The sequence below is a fragment of the Trachymyrmex cornetzi genome, unplaced genomic scaffold, assembly GCF_001594075.2.
Source record: "Trachymyrmex cornetzi isolate Tcor2-1 unplaced genomic scaffold, Tcor1.1 scaffold56, whole genome shotgun sequence".
Taxonomy (NCBI): Eukaryota; Metazoa; Arthropoda; class Insecta; order Hymenoptera; family Formicidae; genus Trachymyrmex; species Trachymyrmex cornetzi.
The window spans coordinates 603,782-622,900 of record NW_017299871.1 but is presented as its reverse complement, the minus strand read 5'-3'; the positions used below and the strand labels follow the sequence as shown (position 1 = coordinate 622,900).

The following is a 19,119-nucleotide window of genomic DNA, read 5'->3' as shown; positions in this document are numbered from 1 at the left end:
TTTCACCAATATCCGAATACTTAATGTATTTTTATTTTATCACGACCTTTCAGGATGTCCGAGAGATGACTAGGTACTGAGGAGGAGAAGGCGCAGTAGCTTTGAAGGTTGCTGCCGCCTCGGTTTGGTGGAATGGAGATGAACGGTACCGAAAGCAGCCTGAATGGCACCGAGGTCAATCGCACTTCCGCACCGATCTTTACCATCGGCACAGATTTCATCACGCAATGGTAAGAGTGCGGATCTTTTATTCAGAACGGACAGATTGGTACATAACCGCGGAAATGACCATGTGTGAAACCATAAATGGAATATATGGCTTTCCACATGTGAGGTAGTCCTTTGGGTTTTTACAAATTTTAGCATATAGACAACACAGGCTGCATGGTTACAATTTCTATTTGCGTACAGCCATCACACCACTGATGCGCAGACGTCAGATTATTCTGCGTGTATTAATATAATTTTAATGTAGCAAAATATACAGATTGCTTAAATTAAAAATTTCCATAGAATGTCGGGGATTTTAACTACGGCATAGCACAATCGCGTTTGCGTTAGTTAATCTCTCAGGAAATCTGTATATTGCGCTAAAGGCAACGTCATCGAAACTGTATCTGCGGAAAAAATAATAATAAAAATCAAGCTAAGAAAGATATGTTCAATATGTTTAATAGCTCTTTTGCTTTCTCGTTTTTTAATATTTATTTTAAATATTGAATTTATTTTTTGTTTTTTTTCTTATACAAAATTTTTATTTAACATTATTATAAAAGTAGGGTACGAAAATTGGTTTTTATACTTCCTGCATGCTTTTTCGTGGTTACAACGGATTGCTCTCAAATCCTTTTTGCTGACGCGTACTTGCACTGTGTAACACCATTCGCTCCATCGATCCTTAACATCCCCAAAGGATTTTGTGCTACGGGAAATACGGGATAGACAGATCGATGGCATAAAGACAATGTTAATAAGATAACAGTAACTGACGTTATTAATTAGTTCACTGATTTATTATACATTCTCTGTATTGTATATATATATATATTAAGAGAATAATGTAAATTTACTTATTTAGTATATATATAAATCACGAAGTGATCTTAATCTTGTCCTAAAAAATCAAGATAATGTATGTATTAAAATTACTTATTGACTTATATATTAGCGAATACATAATTCTCTTGTAAATAACATTAATCATTTAATTCTTCAAAAATATAACAATTATAATAGCATCAACTTTATAATGGGTATATTACATACTTAATAATTTTCGTTATAATTTATTTGTTTTAGTGAAGATGTGTGTCTTTTATTCCTCACATGTAGCGCAATCGCATATGTCAGTCGCCGTAATCAAACCTTGTGAGATAACAATAATCCGTTTAACGTAAATGCAAGGCCGTCTGATTAGATTTGTGATACTATCCTCGCGAAAGAGCACGGGAATGAAAGGTTTGTTACTGTAAACGCGTTTAGATGAGCGATTCATCATTTGGCGGAATGGCCCTCTTGAATTCCAAGCGACTTTGCCGTTACCTCTGGAACTGCTCATTATCGAGGGGTAATAACATCACGCGGCGCTTCTTATACAGTCAACGGCCACCGTTTGTGTTCCCTACTTCGTTGGGAATATCAAGGCTAAAGGAAATGAACTTTCATCAGGGACAAAATTGGAGTAAAAAAATTCCCTCGAGAAGTCACCCTCTTCTCGAGGTAAGATTTTTCTTCGGTTTCTTTCCCATCTTAATCACGTCGAATAGCCAAATGATCATCACGAATTCTTAAAATCGTTAAAATTATCTTTTTTCATACAATTTGCATAATTTGCATAATAATTAAAATTTTTTTTAATTCCTGAAATATATAAGTCAGTTTCTATAACTTTGTCTATATATATTTAACTTAAATTGAAGTTAGAAACTATTCTTGATATCGTGATGTAGAAATACTTTAAGACAGGCCTGTCCAATTTGAGCTCCAGAGCCAAAAAAAGCCATCGACGCAAAAAAATTCAGTGTGAGTAAAATTTCGGGGACTGTAAAGTGTTGATATGCATCCGAGAGACGCTTATCAACACTTTACAGTCCCCGAAATTTTACCCACATTGAATTTTTTTTGCGTTGATGATTTAGCGTTTTGGCTCCAGAGCTCAAATTGGACACGCCTGCTTTAAGATATATTAGCAAAAAAGAGATATTTATTGTTCTATTTCATAGTTATAAGTGCGATTTGCGTACCTACTTTCGAAAACTATCGCGAAAGGTATATTAAATATCTGCAATCCATTCTCTTTTTCATCTTTTCCTACAATCTGTGTTTTTGAAATTATTATAAACGTTAATTATAAAAAATTATTTAATTTAGAATGTTATATATTGTTATAGTTTCCTTGAATGCATAAGTACGTTTGACATGATGACATTTCAAGACAAACAACGATTGATACAACAGCCATTTGTACACATCATAATCGACATTTTACGCAAAGTCGATTTACACGGTCGAACTTTCATCATCGTATGCACCGCGTTTATACAATAGTTTGAAATAGTCTATATAGTTACCGCGTGCATATGATAGCAGAGGTATTTGCGGAACTGACGGATAAAACTCGCGTAAGCCAATCCGGGCCAAATTGCATCCTTGACCTAGCAGGGGCACGGTAATCTGGCAATACGACGGGGTAAAGCACGCGGCTTAGTTGATGGGCTACTTGGCCGAATACGTCAGGCACGATTGTATGAACGTCGTTATTTAACGAAAGAAAAAGTCGATGTCGTGCAACGACGAGGAATCACGCGAGCGACGTCGAACAGCTTGTTGGCGCGCACGCGATTGGGGTGAAAATTTCGAATGTTGCGTGAGCCAACAACGTCGACGGCAAAAGTCGTTCACTAGAGCAGATTCAATGTATGTCACAGCATACGCGAAATCTTCGCGTCAATTGAGAGGAAATGCTTTACTTAAGACGGAGGGAAATGCGATAGATGGAGTTCTAATTTGTAGAGTGAAATTTTAATTAATGTGTAATTTTAATTTCACGCAGTGTTGATGGTAAATTAAAAAAGAATTGATGAAATTTTGTTTAAAAGATAGATGACTATATTTACTGTTTTTAAATCAATTTATTTATAATTATGTAACATCCAGTACGCGCGCACACACACACACACTTATACGTACGTTAACATACATATGTCAATGTAAGTTAACATATGTCAATGTAACATTTGCAATATTCAATGACCTGATCGTTGTAAGCGGATCGAAGTCGAAGTTGCTTTTATATACATAAAACGGGTATATTATAAAGTTTGTGACATGTTGGGTTACACTTCCCGGAAATATCGATTTCTATCGTAACTGGTCGAAGTGACAGACTGATATTTTGTACCCTTTGTAACGCAAAATGTAACGTAACGAAGAACAATTCTTCTGTTATTATCTACATTTATTAATCCCCTTTATGATAAAATTCAACTGATCTCTATCTGAATGTCTATTATTTTAAGACTGAAATAATCTATGTGTCTTACACCTTCCATTTTATAGATTTGACATTGAATGCATATTAAATAAACATTAATTTCTAATTAATAATTTAATCCATAATTTAGTAATGTTTGAAATAAATAGCAATATAAAGGCGTAGAAAGAAACCTATAAATTGGTTAAAAATAGAATCTAGCACTGTCATCTAGATTTTTCCTAGTCCTGTTCTAATTTAATTTGTTAAATTAATATTTTACGTTAAAAATAGTATTTTACGTAAACCATATAATCTAAACATAATGATTCTTTGCAACGTTTATTTTAGCATTATTTTAGCATTAATGATAAAATAAACATACATTGAATAATATATCTATAAGTAACTGGAATTGGCCAATATTATTGCAGAAAGATTTGACAAAATACAAGAAGGAGAGAGAAGGAAAAAACGGCTTTGAGAGATACAGTAGGTAAAATATAGCGAGTCGATGGCATTCGATATTCCTATCTTTTAGCGCGACGACGTTGCATGTTAAAATGGAACAGAGCCATTAAATGAATCGACTGTTGCATCCAACACGAGGCGGGTGCTATTGTTTCGTTTAACTGTGTGAATGACACTCTGTAAAAGCGCGACTGGCAATGTACCGTCTAACTAGATGATGCATGCGATTAACACTACGCTATTATAATGCGGCGATCAATTGTCGTATTACTTTCTGTTCCCTAAGGAATTCTAGTTATCCTGTTGAGAGAGAAGGGGGTCGTTCATTCTATTTTTATTTTGTTTTGATTCTCCATACAAAATAAAACATTATTAGAATTCTCGAAATAACACTTTTACTTTATATAAATATTGATTTTCTCTCTCTCTCTCTCTCTCTCTCTTTATTTCCTCAATTTATTATATGAAAAGAATTGTATCGTTTATCGTTTCTAAATCAAGTTTATAGAAAAACAAATTTGAGTTAAATTCTCTCTGCAATAAATAATAAAAATAAAAGGTTTACCTCTCTGAAGTGATTTGACAGCACACGCTATAAAATTATATCCAATGCTTTAAAGTTTAATTGCTTTATATGGTTCTCTCGCGCATTTCCAATTGCCCAAGTTGTTACGCCAACGTGCAACGAAATTATCTTCGTCGTTTCCCAGTTTTGTGTACCAGAACCGACGCACGATTACAGCATATGCAGAGAACAAATAAAATAGATCGAGCAACGGGAACGACACTGGAGCACATTGTGATGACACACATGGAATATTGATTCTCGAATTTTCATTGCTATGCTGGAGAGAACCGAGGGAAAAATGTATTCTTCGTATGCCGGAACGAAGCTTTCGTACGGCTTTCGTATCGCGTATTTTTGCTTTTTCTAGCGAGCAGATAGACAACATCTAAAATCGTGGGATTCAATTTATCTACATATTCTCGATTGCGCATACAAACCTTAGAAAATGTACAGGGAGTGGCCATCTTTGCGTGCAATGCACAACGTATCATTGTGGAAATAAAGTTATTTGTTCTCAACTTTTTTACACACTAGATAAATATTTTCTACTCAAAAACTTTAATAAATGGCGGTTTATAATCTAAAGTCCAGTTAGCATGTAAAAACTTTTCTAGCAAGAAGCACTTCCTACTTGCGACTAACGAGAGACTTGTAGCAGAAAATTACAAGAGAAAATCTTTTATTTTACTCACGAACACACTGAAAGTTTGTTGGTGCGATTCATAAACATCCTATACTATAATATCATGTGCGATATTAGATATGTACATGCTACATATCCGCGGAATGTAATGGGAAATCGATAGCATGTCAGACCTGTGTGAAAAACTATGTCTTCAAAGGCTATCTTTTATAATATTTTTAGAGATAGGGATATACTTACCAACATATTTTGTCGAGTTTGTTGAGCAAACAATCGATGAAGGACATTACTTTAATATAAAGAAAAAAACGTTAAACAGAGAGAGAGAGAGAGAGAGAGAGAGAGAGAGAGAGAGATGCGCACGTACATAAATGGTATGCACAATTTTGCCGGGGTGACTTGCGAATTTTTATATCTATGACGCAAGTGTATAAATGGCACGAATATCTTTATAACACTTTAGATGTTCTATTTTGCAATTTTAAAAGAACATAATGTTAAAAAATACTGTATGTTATAACGAGAACATTAATAGCTTCATTACTTTAGCAATCCAATTAGTACCTAATATTTATATAAGCATCACAAGATTATTAGACTCTTAAGTTTTAAATCTTATCTAACAGATTATAAGATGGATGCATTACAAGTTATCAACAGCATTTGTTTCAATTGTTGTTTCAGTTTCTTTGTTGGATGCCAGAATAGGCAAACCAAATAGAAGAAGACGCGTCACGATTTCAATTAATGATACTTGATTTATAATGAAAAAAAAAAAACTTCATGGAAGGCGTTGCAGATCTCATCGCTGATAGAAAATAAAATGAGTTTTCCAAGCAAAAAGTGTGTTAGAGCGTGCTCATTAACTCAATTAGTGAATGTTCCCTGCATCATTTCCTCATGTTCATCGTTTGAATATGGCATTGCAGTTTCTCGCAAAATTAAATCTAGGCATGCTAGGTCCACTATGCCTACCGCTTAATTAGTATTGAGAACTTATAATTTCATATCGTGTATATATCTTCATGGCATATGTACTCGAAATTAGATATACTCAGTTTTGATTTTTAATGCGCGTTACTTTAAATTTAATAAGATAGAGTGCATCAGCACAATGTGCATATAAATGAACGAGTGTATTCAATTCCATTAACTGTAACGAAACCATAGAGAATATCGAGGTTCATCTTACGATTTGCTACAACGTTTTCAGTAAAATTCTGGTCGTACAATTCAAAGAACGACTTTTATCGGAATGAAGTTTAGATAGAATTTGAGCTAGATTATAACTTGATAAATATTTTGCACACAAAGCCAATTCTAGCTGTTTCGTATCGAACTTATCAATCATGCCGAGGCTGTCGAATGTATATTCAGGGGGTTGATATCACTTGATTTTTTTCATATACTCTTAAATGATCATTTCTCTCTCATCATTTTCCGAAAATGTACATCACGTCAACCGATGATGTATTATATTAACTCGCCTACAAATTATCACGTTCTAAGAGATCTCATCAAGATAGAAACCCACTTCTTTCTTGCATAATGAAATTGAAAGGTATAGTTTATAATTTAAAGATTGTATTCAAAAGAAAAAAAGTTCTATTCAATTATCAAAGAATTTTAATACAGAATATAGTAAAAAAAAATAGAAGATACAAGATATTTGAAAAGATTTTATTGTTTCTTCATGATTGTAAAATTTCTAGAGATAAAAAAAATATTGCGATAATGAAAATCGAAGTAACTTGTATAATTTGAAGTTGAAAATTCTGGTACGGTGCCGTACAGTCTGGTACGTACCTTCGCGATTTCCGACTGAAAGGACGAGACTGGTTGGGTGGCGTGTAATTGGTGGAAATTGATAGATAACTCCCTTGTTCGTCGCGTCGGTTCCATAAAGGATACGTATCCCGCGCGTGTAGTTTCGCAGTACGGAACATTTCATCTTAGCAATGTCACCATAACGTCGCTCGCTGGTCGCATTTTTGCATCTTTGTGGTCAATTGCGTTGCGATGAAATATGAAGGATGGTAATTAATGTATTGCGTACACAAACATTTTCATAATTTTTAGAAAGCTTGTAGAGTAAACGAATAAAGATATTTTTCCAACGTTATAAAATATTATAATTTAACGTTTCTACTAAAACTTACGCAATCACATTGACAGTTCATAGATCAGTATTCAATTTGATTTACAATCAAGATATAACTAATATTATATTCATTTTTGTTGGAAAATATTTAGACCGATATAATCTGTCATTTTTTTAAATAATAGTGACAGTCGAAAGTTTTTCATGTATAGTCTTCGATGGTAATTTCCGTGTAAAGATTTTCAAGGCTCAAGACTCGAAGTACGAGTTAATATGTTCGTCCAACGGTTATATTGCGATTTACACAATGATCCCACATATCATTTATTCAAGTATAACATTCAATCTAGATATATCGTTTCAAAAATTAATCCAAGGTCATGTTTGAATCTACAGGCCTTCTTATCCCTTCCTTCGTTTTTAGTGGTCCGACGCTCGTTCTCTGCAATTTTAATCCACCGTTTTACAGGCTCCGGTAGTTCATAATAGCAGCGTATTAAAGTTCTTATCAGAATCCTATTATGTAGATAATAGGGTCTTTTGTTTATCAAGCTGATGTGGAGCGATATTTATCGAGAAAGGAGTAAATTATAAGCTGCCGGCATTTCCGAAAATGGTCCATCTCTTTGAGCCGTTCAACGACAAATCTTATCTCTCTTCGTTATTTTGTAATTATTATTAAAGATAAATGTGCGAGATTTACGTTGCTAAGTCAGCATTGAAGTCAATCTCGCGGCAGTATCGCGATTAATGGGGAAAAAAATGTACGTTCTGTCACCGGAAGTAAAATTCGGGTTTTTCATTTCGCGCGAGTATACTATTGAACATGACAGTATACAGATCCATAACAGCTGCGGCAAAGTTGCATAAGTACAGTGCGATTGGTGTGACGACGATGTAACCACAGGGGTTTACGATTTGCTTTTCGAGCGCCATTGGGTTGGTTTATCCGGCGGTTTCAGTACCACGCCGAAGGCGATTGTGCGCGCGCGCGCGCACGTACGTCAGCAAGAGTTATTAAATAGATTCGTTCCATTCCCTCAGGGCGATCGAGATTCCCCTTCGCAGTCTGCTACATCACCGCAGCAACGCTATCATCCTACGATGTCGTAACACGTTTGTCGCCGTAACGTATCCTGCCCATATTTATGGAACCGCGTTCGCTATCAGCTAAAGTGCAAATCTGATTTGATCTTTAATCCCCATATTAAGCTTCGGCTTAATAATCAACTAGCACCACAAGGTGCAAATCATTGTTTCGTTCTAGATAAGTCCGCAAATGCGATACGTGTTGTATATACGGCGGCTTTCGGTCAAAGCTTTCGATGAAGAAATGAAGAAGCATCGTATCTCCATGGATAATTTTTAAACGAGAAGAAAGATTTTTGTCATGGAAGATTTTATACAAAATTCAGTTACAGTTAATTACATTTTATCGTGTATTATCAGAAGTTCAGTCAGTCCAATGTTACGAACGAAATCTGTGTAGAGGAAGAAACTTTGGTAAAGTTGAGAGATCTCCAGCGTCTCCTGAGAAGACTTGTTTCTCTTTACAGTTACAAGGTGTAATTTTGTGGGAGCTGTACTCAAGTTCTACCACTTTAATCGGCGAACTTACGTACAGTATCTTCTGTTAGTGCGAATTAACGAGAGGGTAAACAGCGAACGAGGACAAAATAGAAGTATAAAGAAAAAATGTATGTTTGAAGAAAAGTGATATGACATTATCGCGAATATTTGTATTATATAAAAATTTCTCTAAAAATAGCGGATCACAAAGCACAGATAAATGAGTAGATAGTTTATTACGTAAATATTTAATTAATTCAATTAATCGGCAAAATTAGAGCAGTTAACATGTCATGTCATTATTATCATATCATATTAATCTTAATATTTCAATATATATTTTCGTCATTAAAGGATTTAAATTATGTTTTGAGAAATTATAGATATACGTAATGCTATTGTGCAGTATAATAAAAAATAATGCGATTGCGATTGTATGAATAAAACTTTTATTTTATAATTTTATTTTAGAGGATATTATTCCTTTAAACACACAGCTTACGCTCATGTCTTTTCCGTCTATTGTATTATTTGATATGTACACTGCAAATATGTATCAAATTATATTAAAAAGTATCTTCTGTTATATTAAAAGAATTCTAAGAGATCATAACTTTTAAAAGAGAAAAGTCATTTTCCAAGAAAAAGATAAAAGTATAGTACACGCCAGGAAATCAGCGTTTTTTTTCTGTTCATGCATTTTATGATCATCATTCCTTTATATTACGCATAAAATGGCTTGATTCTCGCCAATACCTGTGTGCTCTCTCTTCAAAATTGATTTAAAGTTGCTTCGACCTTCAAGAGGATGTACACGAGGATTTAAAGAAAATCATGTCACTTGAAGATGCACTGTTGAGAGGAACTAACGTTATCTGCCCCAATATTACCCTGCAGCTATGGGTTATGGATTTTGGCGAGGAGGGTGGGAAAACCTTTTGAAATGTTCCATTCAGCAGCTGGGCCAGAAAATAAAAATAAGGTTTCCCCAGAGGCGATTGCAAACATATGGCGAAGAAAGCATGTAACATTGAATCACAAATGCGGTGCTGTTGTCGATCTTCAAGGATGAATTGTCAGTAGCCCCCCAATAAAAAAACATGTTAATAAAAACATTAATTTTTTGTTAGATGAAAAATTATTTTCAGAAAAATTATTATAACAACACAAGGTGTACTAGTTTTTTTTAATTTGAAGTTTTTCAATATTAATGAAAATCATATTGATCGACAAAGTATTTTACTAGTTTTCAGCAAGTTTTAGCTATCTTGTAATTATAAATGAACGCATACTCTTTTGCAATGAAGTTTTATTTAAAAAAATTAAATAAAGGATATATTTCCGTTATTTTTGTATTCTCGAATCCCTAAATTGCTTATCAAAAATCTCTATGATTGTATATTTTATATTTTTGTTGTGAATCAGTTCGATTTGGCAAATAACGAATCTGGGTTGGTTCGTCGAGGCTCTCGGTTGCTGCAATATTTACGATACACTGAAACGACGCCGACGGGGTACTTGTTGCCGTCGCTCGCCGTCATTCCTGCTATCTCCTTGTAATTTTTCCCCGCTTACAACGCGGTCCAACTTTTTATTTGCTCCTCTCTTTCAGCCGCCCTCTCAGCCTTTCTCCTTCCAGTGCGGCCCTTCCATCCGTCCGTATGATCATGCCATTCCACGGCGATGATCCTCTGCTCACCAGGGCTTGTATAGCTTCCACCCTTTGCCACCCTCTCTCGGCATATGTACACAGACGAAACCTGCTCGCGCACATCTAAAAGGGACATGCACACAACACATTCTGTCACTGAGCGCTATTGCGCCATGGTGTTAACGAATGTCCACGCGATTCGATACACCGGCTCAGTGTCCATTCGACTGGCAAGATACTGGCGTGTAGCTGGTGCGGGCTGACAAGTCACACGAATGTAGCGGGGACAATGGATTGCATGAATAAAATGGAGCAAATGCTTTTGTTTTATTTTTTACCTATCATGGCAAGTATTCGAAGAATATGATGTAAGAATGACTGTGACTATGTTCAAAGTTACATAGATAGTTGAAAGAATTGTTTCTACAAGTAAAAAAATCTTAGAAAATGTTGTAAGACAGTATAAATAATCGAAATTATGTATATTTTATTGTCATAAGATTTTCTTTATAGATTTTCCGAATATTATACAAGTTAATTGAATATTCCTTTCACTAAATCTATTTTTTAACAACTGGGTTACATTTAATTAATATTGTAGATTTAATATTTATTTCTTTTTTTTGTTATTTTATCGTTCCCCTCTACTTTCTTGATAAAATCGTAATCGTAATAATGTAGTTCTCTATATACATTTTAATTTATGTATGCGTTTTTCAATGTGAATACTTTGGATATATTAAATGCACATGAATATAAATTACATATTGATTGTACATTTTTATAATAATGTTGGATACATACACTATTGTTTGCTTGATATAAAGTAGATATTTTTAGCGTTAATAAAGCGGAGCTTCGTGTGTGAAGGTTCAGGAGGGATATCCTTCTGACGGGCTGAATCCCCTCCGTGTGTCTTACAATCCACCTGCGTGTCTCATCTTGTAACGCCCTTTGCCTTTTTCTTGCTTTTTTCCTCCCTTGTGATTAAAAAAAAAAAACTTTCTAAAATGTTGATACTACGTGCTTATGCAAATGACAGGAAGTAGTAGTGCTGTAATTTACGTCATTTTACATTAGATTGAATTAACTCGTGCAGTTAGAGAGAGGATGTGAACGCGAACATTGGTTACAAGTTTCTTCATTATATCGCACAATTTAAGCTGGAAAATCAGTTCGTAACTTAATTTCGTGAAATTAAGTACTTTTTTGTTCACAATTTAACTTGTTAAAACGGACATGTTTTTTGCAAAATAAGAAACTCTACATGTGTGTGTGGTATATTGTATGATAATATTACATAATAATTATAATAATAACAATTTATTAATGAAACAAATTTTATATAAATTTTTTAATTGAGATTATTAATTGCTACACACTGAATTATTAATTTTCAAAAATTAATAAAACTAATGGTACAATTTTTCAAATGTTATTTTTTTCTACAAGCTTGTTTTTGTTTATTCATGCAAACATTCCATATTATAACTGACAAAGTTTGTAACTATGATATATTGTTTTAACAAACTTTCTTTCGCCGAATAAAAATTTTGCTTTCCATTATTACAAAATTTTTTCCTCGATTCTTCTTAACCAAATGACTGTACTTTCGGATAATTACAAGTGGTCAGTCCTTTTTTACGAACGTTTCACAATATAGTGGCATAAAGTAGAAATACAGTAATAACGAAGACAAGTATTTACGAATGATTTTACGGTAGAGGTACACAAGAAGGATGCTCACGAATAACGAGAACAAGTATTTACTCTTGGGAAACAAAGGATCTCATACCTCATTCTTTATTCTCTCGCGGTTCTTCAGTTACTTACACTGGAGATCTACCATGTAATAATGTTAACTGTGTAAAATTCATCAATTTGTAAAATTCTGAAAATAGAGCTAACCATATGTGTATTAAAAGACCGCGTTTGTAAATTTCGATATTTGTGAAAATCAAAATTACTAATTTTAATATAAAAAATTCCATAGTATAAATATAATAATAAATCATATTAATTTTGATAAATTATAAATAATAATCTCACTTTATTCTGAAACATATAAATTTGTATGTACATAATTTAAATTTATAAATTCGCAATTGTTTTTTTTATAAAAACGGCCTGGTTATCAATGTCGTTTTAAATTCAATAATATTGAATAAAAAATTAACGCGAATTAAATGATTACTTGTATCTGTAAATATAAAATAATACTCGAAATACAATTATGATGTAACGTAAGGAAAAATATATTCACTATTCACATTATACGGATCGTGCAAAAAATTACCCATGCGTTGTATCAATATGCTCTATAGTGATATAATGCTTGTCGACGTTGAATGCCGAGAATTTCTTTGACGTCGAAGAAAGCACGAAAATCGAGGGCGTACCACGGATCATATACTCAAACGCTTTATCCTTCATGAGAACTTCAGTGCAGCCGAACTTTAGACGCGATAATCTGTGACTCGTGTTTTCCTTACTAAAATGACTTGCTAAGCTGGAGTTAGATTTCTCATTCAACCTTATAATAGAATATCCGGAACTGCATTGGCAGCTCATGTATGAAATGTTTGCATTATTTTAGCATCAACTGTCAGATTGAATTGCTATTTTTATGTAAAATATATATATTATGTATTTATAAATATTACGTAATAAGATTGTATTTCGAATAACATCTTTCTCATACAAAAGTTTATAATTTAGAGTTTCTATAATTGATAAAAGAATTACAAATTTGATGAAGGTAATAACTAATGACATTAAAAACAATGTATCCCAAAAATAAAAATATAAATACGTAAAGTATCAATTTCTATTGTTTGTTAATATGGATATTTAATTTTCAATGTTCTTTAAATAGTTTTTATTATGAAAACGCGCACTGCACAAAAGTGAATAAAGGACAATTGATTCGCGTTAAAGTGGTGCGATATCGATAAGAATTGTTTGATAGCTCTGATTCAAAGCTATTCAGTCTTTGAATTACGAAAAGGAGGACTATTATCCGTAATTTCAGATTGCATGCAGACCATGTGGGGTTCCAATCGACTACGTGAATAATTTAAAAATGGTTTGGTTCACTCTCTTTAAGGTGTACCCTGTCGCTTTTTGCCTACCGGCGATGAGACTAGCGCGGGGGTTGAATGTGGTTCCATTCATGCTTATTTCAAGCTCATTGTGCGCCTGGTGTATTCAGCGCCTTTGACTCGTTTCTCGTGTCGCTACTGTAGGGACGCTCCAGAGAGTAGGACCGTGCATGTCGCTGTGTAGAGAATCAGGAAATACCGGTGTCACATTTTCTTCGATGGTAACAAACATGCAGCTACGACGAAGGAATAGGAACATTGTGATTCATCGAACTATCGAACTTCTCTTTATGCGTAAAATGTAATTTACACGTGTGGATAGAAATAGCAGTCGAGAACAAATGGAATTAATCAGTGATTTCATCTCTCGACTGTAATTACGTAAATGCTTAGTGCTTTATTTGTACGCATATCATTAGCCTAGATTTGCTCTATTGTTACAGCGAATTTACGTAGAAAAATTTACAGGTGACGGTATCTCATGCGAGCGCTATTTTATTATCATAAAGTATTTGTGTTACTTTATACTAATTAGTGAATACAAATTTACCGTAATGGATTTTTCATTCACCCTCGCATTCTGATATTCAGAACGATCCTCCGTTTTTCGTGTTTTATGGTTCGTAGTAAAAAATTCTTCATTGTTCTTAGGAAGCTGAAGAGACAACGGGAGCGCCTGTGCCGATTCGTGTATAACCAGATTTTGACGGCAGAATGTACCCAGCTAAATGGAACATGGCCTGACCCGGATGACCCGCGCTGGAACAGCGGTGAATACGCGGAACTTTTGCCCGACTGGTTCCCTACAAACGCGACGAATACCTCGACTTTCGGAAACGCAACGACCTCGTCGACATCGGGTAATGTAATTGAAATTAAGGTACAATTACGCGACTTGCGGAGCAAGTATTCAAGTATTAGAAACTAATAATCGCGGAGACTTATATTTTATTTATATTTAAATATTACGAATTGAGTATCAATTAGTCAAAACGTTGAGAATATATTTTATTGCGTTTCATATTTATTAATATAAAATCATATAATTGTTCTAATTCATTTCTTTAAATTATGCAATAATATTTTAATGCAAATACATTATTAAATTCGTGGAAATTATAATTGCCGTCGAAGTGTAAACATTTCCATATTAAAATCATATCGCGTATGTCATTTGCTGATAAAGCCGAATGTAATAGTGTTAACGTAAGCTTTATGTTTACCAAACAGAATCTCTGGTACCCGTTTTGCCACCATTTACGCTCTGGCAGACCATACTGATTGCTATCTGTTTGGCGATATGCATATTGCTAACTATCGGTGGTAACATCCTCGTTCTTCTGGCATTTATCGTAGATAAAGCCATCAGGCAACCGAGCAACTATTTCATTGCATCATTAGCTGCCACTGATATGCTTATCGGTAAGTCCTATAAAATTTCCATATTTCATTTTCGTCTCTCCTTACTGCAAAAGTTGAATCGTAAAAATGATTCCACGGCGTAATCTGTTCGGAATATCTAATATAAATCGTGTCGTATGACAACGATATGTCAAAAGTAAAAGATTTATAAAAGCAATTTTGTTGAAAATTATTATATTTTCTATAATTAGATAAATATTTCTATAAATTTGTATATTTACAAATAAAATTTTGAAAGTCATTAATTTAATAATTTTATTATAATTATTATAAATGGTGATAGTTGCTTAATAATTATGTAATTTTTAATGTCACAGTAATTAGTTCATCGAAAAAATCTGTCAATAGTTCTTAAGAGATCTATAGTTTTCCAGAATGATATATTAAACATAGTTGATGTTAATTCGTACGACAATATCAAGTGAGTTTATATCTTATGATTTCTATAGAAATTATATGTTAAAGCATTATTAATTATGGAATATATAAGTATCGCTGCAAAAGAATACATTTTTATGTCGAAATATTAAAATTGTCATTAATTTTGTTAATTGTCGTTCATCATCAATTTCAATTTTAAATTTAATTACAATATGATTTGCAGCACGTCGCGTTTCGATTCGCTTCCTTTGATAGGATGTTTGGGCATAGCTTTACGACCGTTTGATAGTATTTCTAATGCAAATTCCTCAGTTATGAACAGATCCCGATGCATTCATCGTGATGATAATCATACGAGATGTGTAATTTGGTTATCGTGAGGTCTGTCTGAATGCAGAATACGAGTAATCAGATACACGTGGCAACAGAAACCGACTATACAAGTAACGACGTAATTGTTGTGCAGGCACCGTGTCGATGCCGTTCTACACAGTCTACGTGTTAATGGGATATTGGAATCTAGGACCTCTCCTCTGCGATCTATGGCTGTCAGTGGACTATACGGTATGCCTTGTGTCTCAGTACACTGTTCTGCTGATCACGATCGATCGTTTCTGCTCGGTGAAGATAGCTGCGCAGTATCGCAGTTGGCGGACGGAGCAGCGCGTAATCTGGATGGTGACCATCACCTGGATCATACCTGCGCTACTGTTTTTCATCAGCATCTTCGGCTGGGAGCATTTTATTGGTTATAGAGACCTACATCCGGGCCAGTGCGCCGTACAGTTCCTCAAAGATCCGGTATTCAATACCGCGTTGATAATAGGATATTATTGGACGACGTTGATCGTTCTGTTCATTCTTTATGGCGGCATATACAAAACCGCTTATGACATGCAAAAGAAAAGCGAGGCCAAGCAGCGCAAGATGCAATCGATGGTCGCGTTGAGCGCCGGCGCGATGTCCGGTATGGCCGGTCGCGCCGCCGGTATAGGTATTTCTAAAACACAGAGCACTTTGCTGAGTCAGGACAAACCGAAGATCGGAGCTACGTCAATAGATGATAGTGTCATTGGCATGGACGCGGCGACTACGCAGAAAATGATCTCAAAAACTGATGGCGCGATGCCGCCGGATTCAAGCAAGAACGTTTCGAATATCACGGTGACGGAAACTGAGAAATCCGAACGCTCCAGTAGCCCTGCTTTCGACTCCGACGAGGAAAGCACCATCGGTACCTCACAGCAAGTTAATATCAGAAAGCGGTCTTCGTTGGCGGGTCTAGTAGCCCAATCCGGTGCTCTTCAAGTTTTCGCTACCAACGGACGCCTGAACGGCATTGTACCGATCAAAGTTGAGCTGAGTGTGCCAACGGCGAAGAAACTTTTGCCGACGAGTCCTACGCGCGACACGCCGACGCAGAAAGCTCAAACACTGCCGAAAATACAGGAGCTTAGTCTTCTAGACACCGATAATCCCGCCGAGCCCGACAAGTCCAGCAGTCGAACGTTGACGCCAGAACAATCCTTAAAATCAAACGATGCCGATGGCAATATACAATCGATTATCTCGATCGAGGTGACACCACCCACTCAACTTAAACGAACGTCGATTAGTAACAGTCAACAGAACATTATACCGCCGCCTATGCAGTTTCAAAGTAGCCCGTCAGTATCGGACAGTCCGACAACGTCCTCGTCGACCGACAGACCTAGATCATTGATCGTACGCTCCCACGGTCATGGCACTTATGACATCCTTACCGGTCTGGACGGCGGCGATTTGCGGTACATGGATGAGAGCTCCATTATCTTGCCCAGTCCTTCTTACGAGAGTCCACCGTCTTCCTTCTCCTGCAGCCTGGCTAATCCGGTGTCGACAGCACCCCCGTCGCCTATTCTGGGTAACACCATGACGGCCGGCGCGAGTACCAGCCTGTTGCAAACCGCTCTTATCAGGGCGACGGCGCAGCAAGCTGGTACCAGTCAGCTTGTTCAAATCGCACAGAGCAAACAGCATCTGCACCATCCACCTATAATGTCTAATGCATCGAGTCAAACGCACCCGCCGCGCGTGTTCATCACACACCAGACAAACGTCGCGTCGCAGACGTCGCCCATCAACAAAGTACACACTGAGGTCTCCGTCAATACTGATAGGATGAAGCGTCAAGCGGTGACGACGGTGATCACAACGACTGCGCCTATGCCGATAGAATCGTCTAATAGTACGGAACGATTCTCAGATCAACCCACCAAGGCGAGCAGTAATCCGCCACAGAATTCATCATCCAGCAGCATAATGCCGACGGCCTCGGCCGCCACGAATAGCCAGGAAGCGAAGAGTCAATCACAGAAGAAGAAGGAGACATCGGACACGGAACAGAGCGGCGGCTCCAGGCGCGACTTTGTGAAGTCTATCGGGAAACGATTGAAGGCCAAAACGCAGAAAAAGGATCACATGGTAGGCCGGCAAAAATCACGAACAGAGAACAGAGCGCGCAAGGCCTTTCGTACGATCTCCTTTATCCTGGGGGCGTTTGTCGCTTGCTGGACACCCTATCACGTATTAGCACTGGTAGAAGGGTTCTGCTCAAATCCACCATGCACGAACGAGCATCTCTTCATGTTCTCATATTTTCTGTGCTACGCCAATAGTCCTATGAATCCTTTCTGCTACGCTCTGGCGAATCAACAGTTCAAGAAGACCTTTACCAGGATACTAAAAGGTGATTTGCATATGACGTAAAGTACTGCGGATTGTTCGACAGAATATTCGTTTTGATAATTAATGTAAGCGACGCGAACTGTTTTTTTGCGGAGAAGATGGCCTTCCATATTTAATACCGAATTACACTCACTTGTCGTAACTGTGGTGAACTCGGACAATAATAAAATGAGAATAATATTTTAAGACTCGCCGGCGAAGTCAGGTGTTACGCGCCTTTTGTACATAATACGCACTCAAGCCAATCGAAAGTTATATTATATCGTATGTACATACGCTGTACACATGTGTGAATATTCGTTAACGTTATGTGACCAGGACGCGCGTGTATAACATGTGTATGTACATGTAGTCTTAGGCAATTATATGTGTACCACAATAATAAACATTTTGCTGAACCGGACATACATAATAATAATAATTTGCGGTTCACGGTCCGTACTGTAGCGAGAGCTTGTAAATTTAACGCCGCGTGGAGAACGCGCGTTATGGTTAAATAAAGCAGTAATTACGTAATTTAATAGTAAACATTTAATATAAGTCGAACGAAGAAGCATCGTTCATTACGAAAGACGAAAAGTGAAAATATTAAGTAATGTAAGACCATTGATATCCGGCTGTATTATAAAATATCAGTCGCTTTTACCCAGTTTCACCAATGTAACTTTAATCTCAGTTCAATTTACTCTTTATCTTCATCTAATTTTTAGGATTTGAAAAAGATAAACACTAAGTTAAACCGAAATTAAAGTTATTCCATATTGGTGGGCATTTGTGTATAAAAGACTGGCTGTATTATTATATAAAACGCCAGTTACTTCGAATAAAGGACTGTCTCCTCTTGTTGTATGCAGTAATCGTGAAGCGTTTTCGCGTTGCATTATTAATTCCCGTCGCATTTCAAAGATTTCACGGGTTATTTGACGTACTATCTATCTTTTTCTGTTTTTACAAACAACGAATCAGCTTGAGGTAGCTCGCCTTCATAGAAGTACCGAACAATTGACGATTTT

The 19,119-nt window shown here is 35.9% G+C and overlaps 1 protein-coding gene across 1 annotated transcript in view; it reads left to right on the top strand.

Annotated features, from left to right (window-relative positions):
- mAChR-B (muscarinic acetylcholine receptor) overlaps positions 1-18,675 on the top strand; it is a 37,556-nt gene extending 18,881 nt beyond the window's left edge. Inside the window, exons 2-5 of the mRNA XM_018514786.1 lie at positions 54-230; positions 14,228-14,436; positions 14,807-14,998; positions 15,846-18,675. Of these exons, the coding sequence (XP_018370288.1) occupies positions 133-230; positions 14,228-14,436; positions 14,807-14,998; positions 15,846-18,127 (2,781 nt within the window). The 5' untranslated portion in view covers positions 54-132 and the 3' untranslated portion in view covers positions 18,128-18,675. The remainder of the gene's footprint in view (positions 1-53; positions 231-14,227; positions 14,437-14,806; positions 14,999-15,845) is intronic.
- Positions 18,676-19,119: the final 444 nt, after the last annotated feature.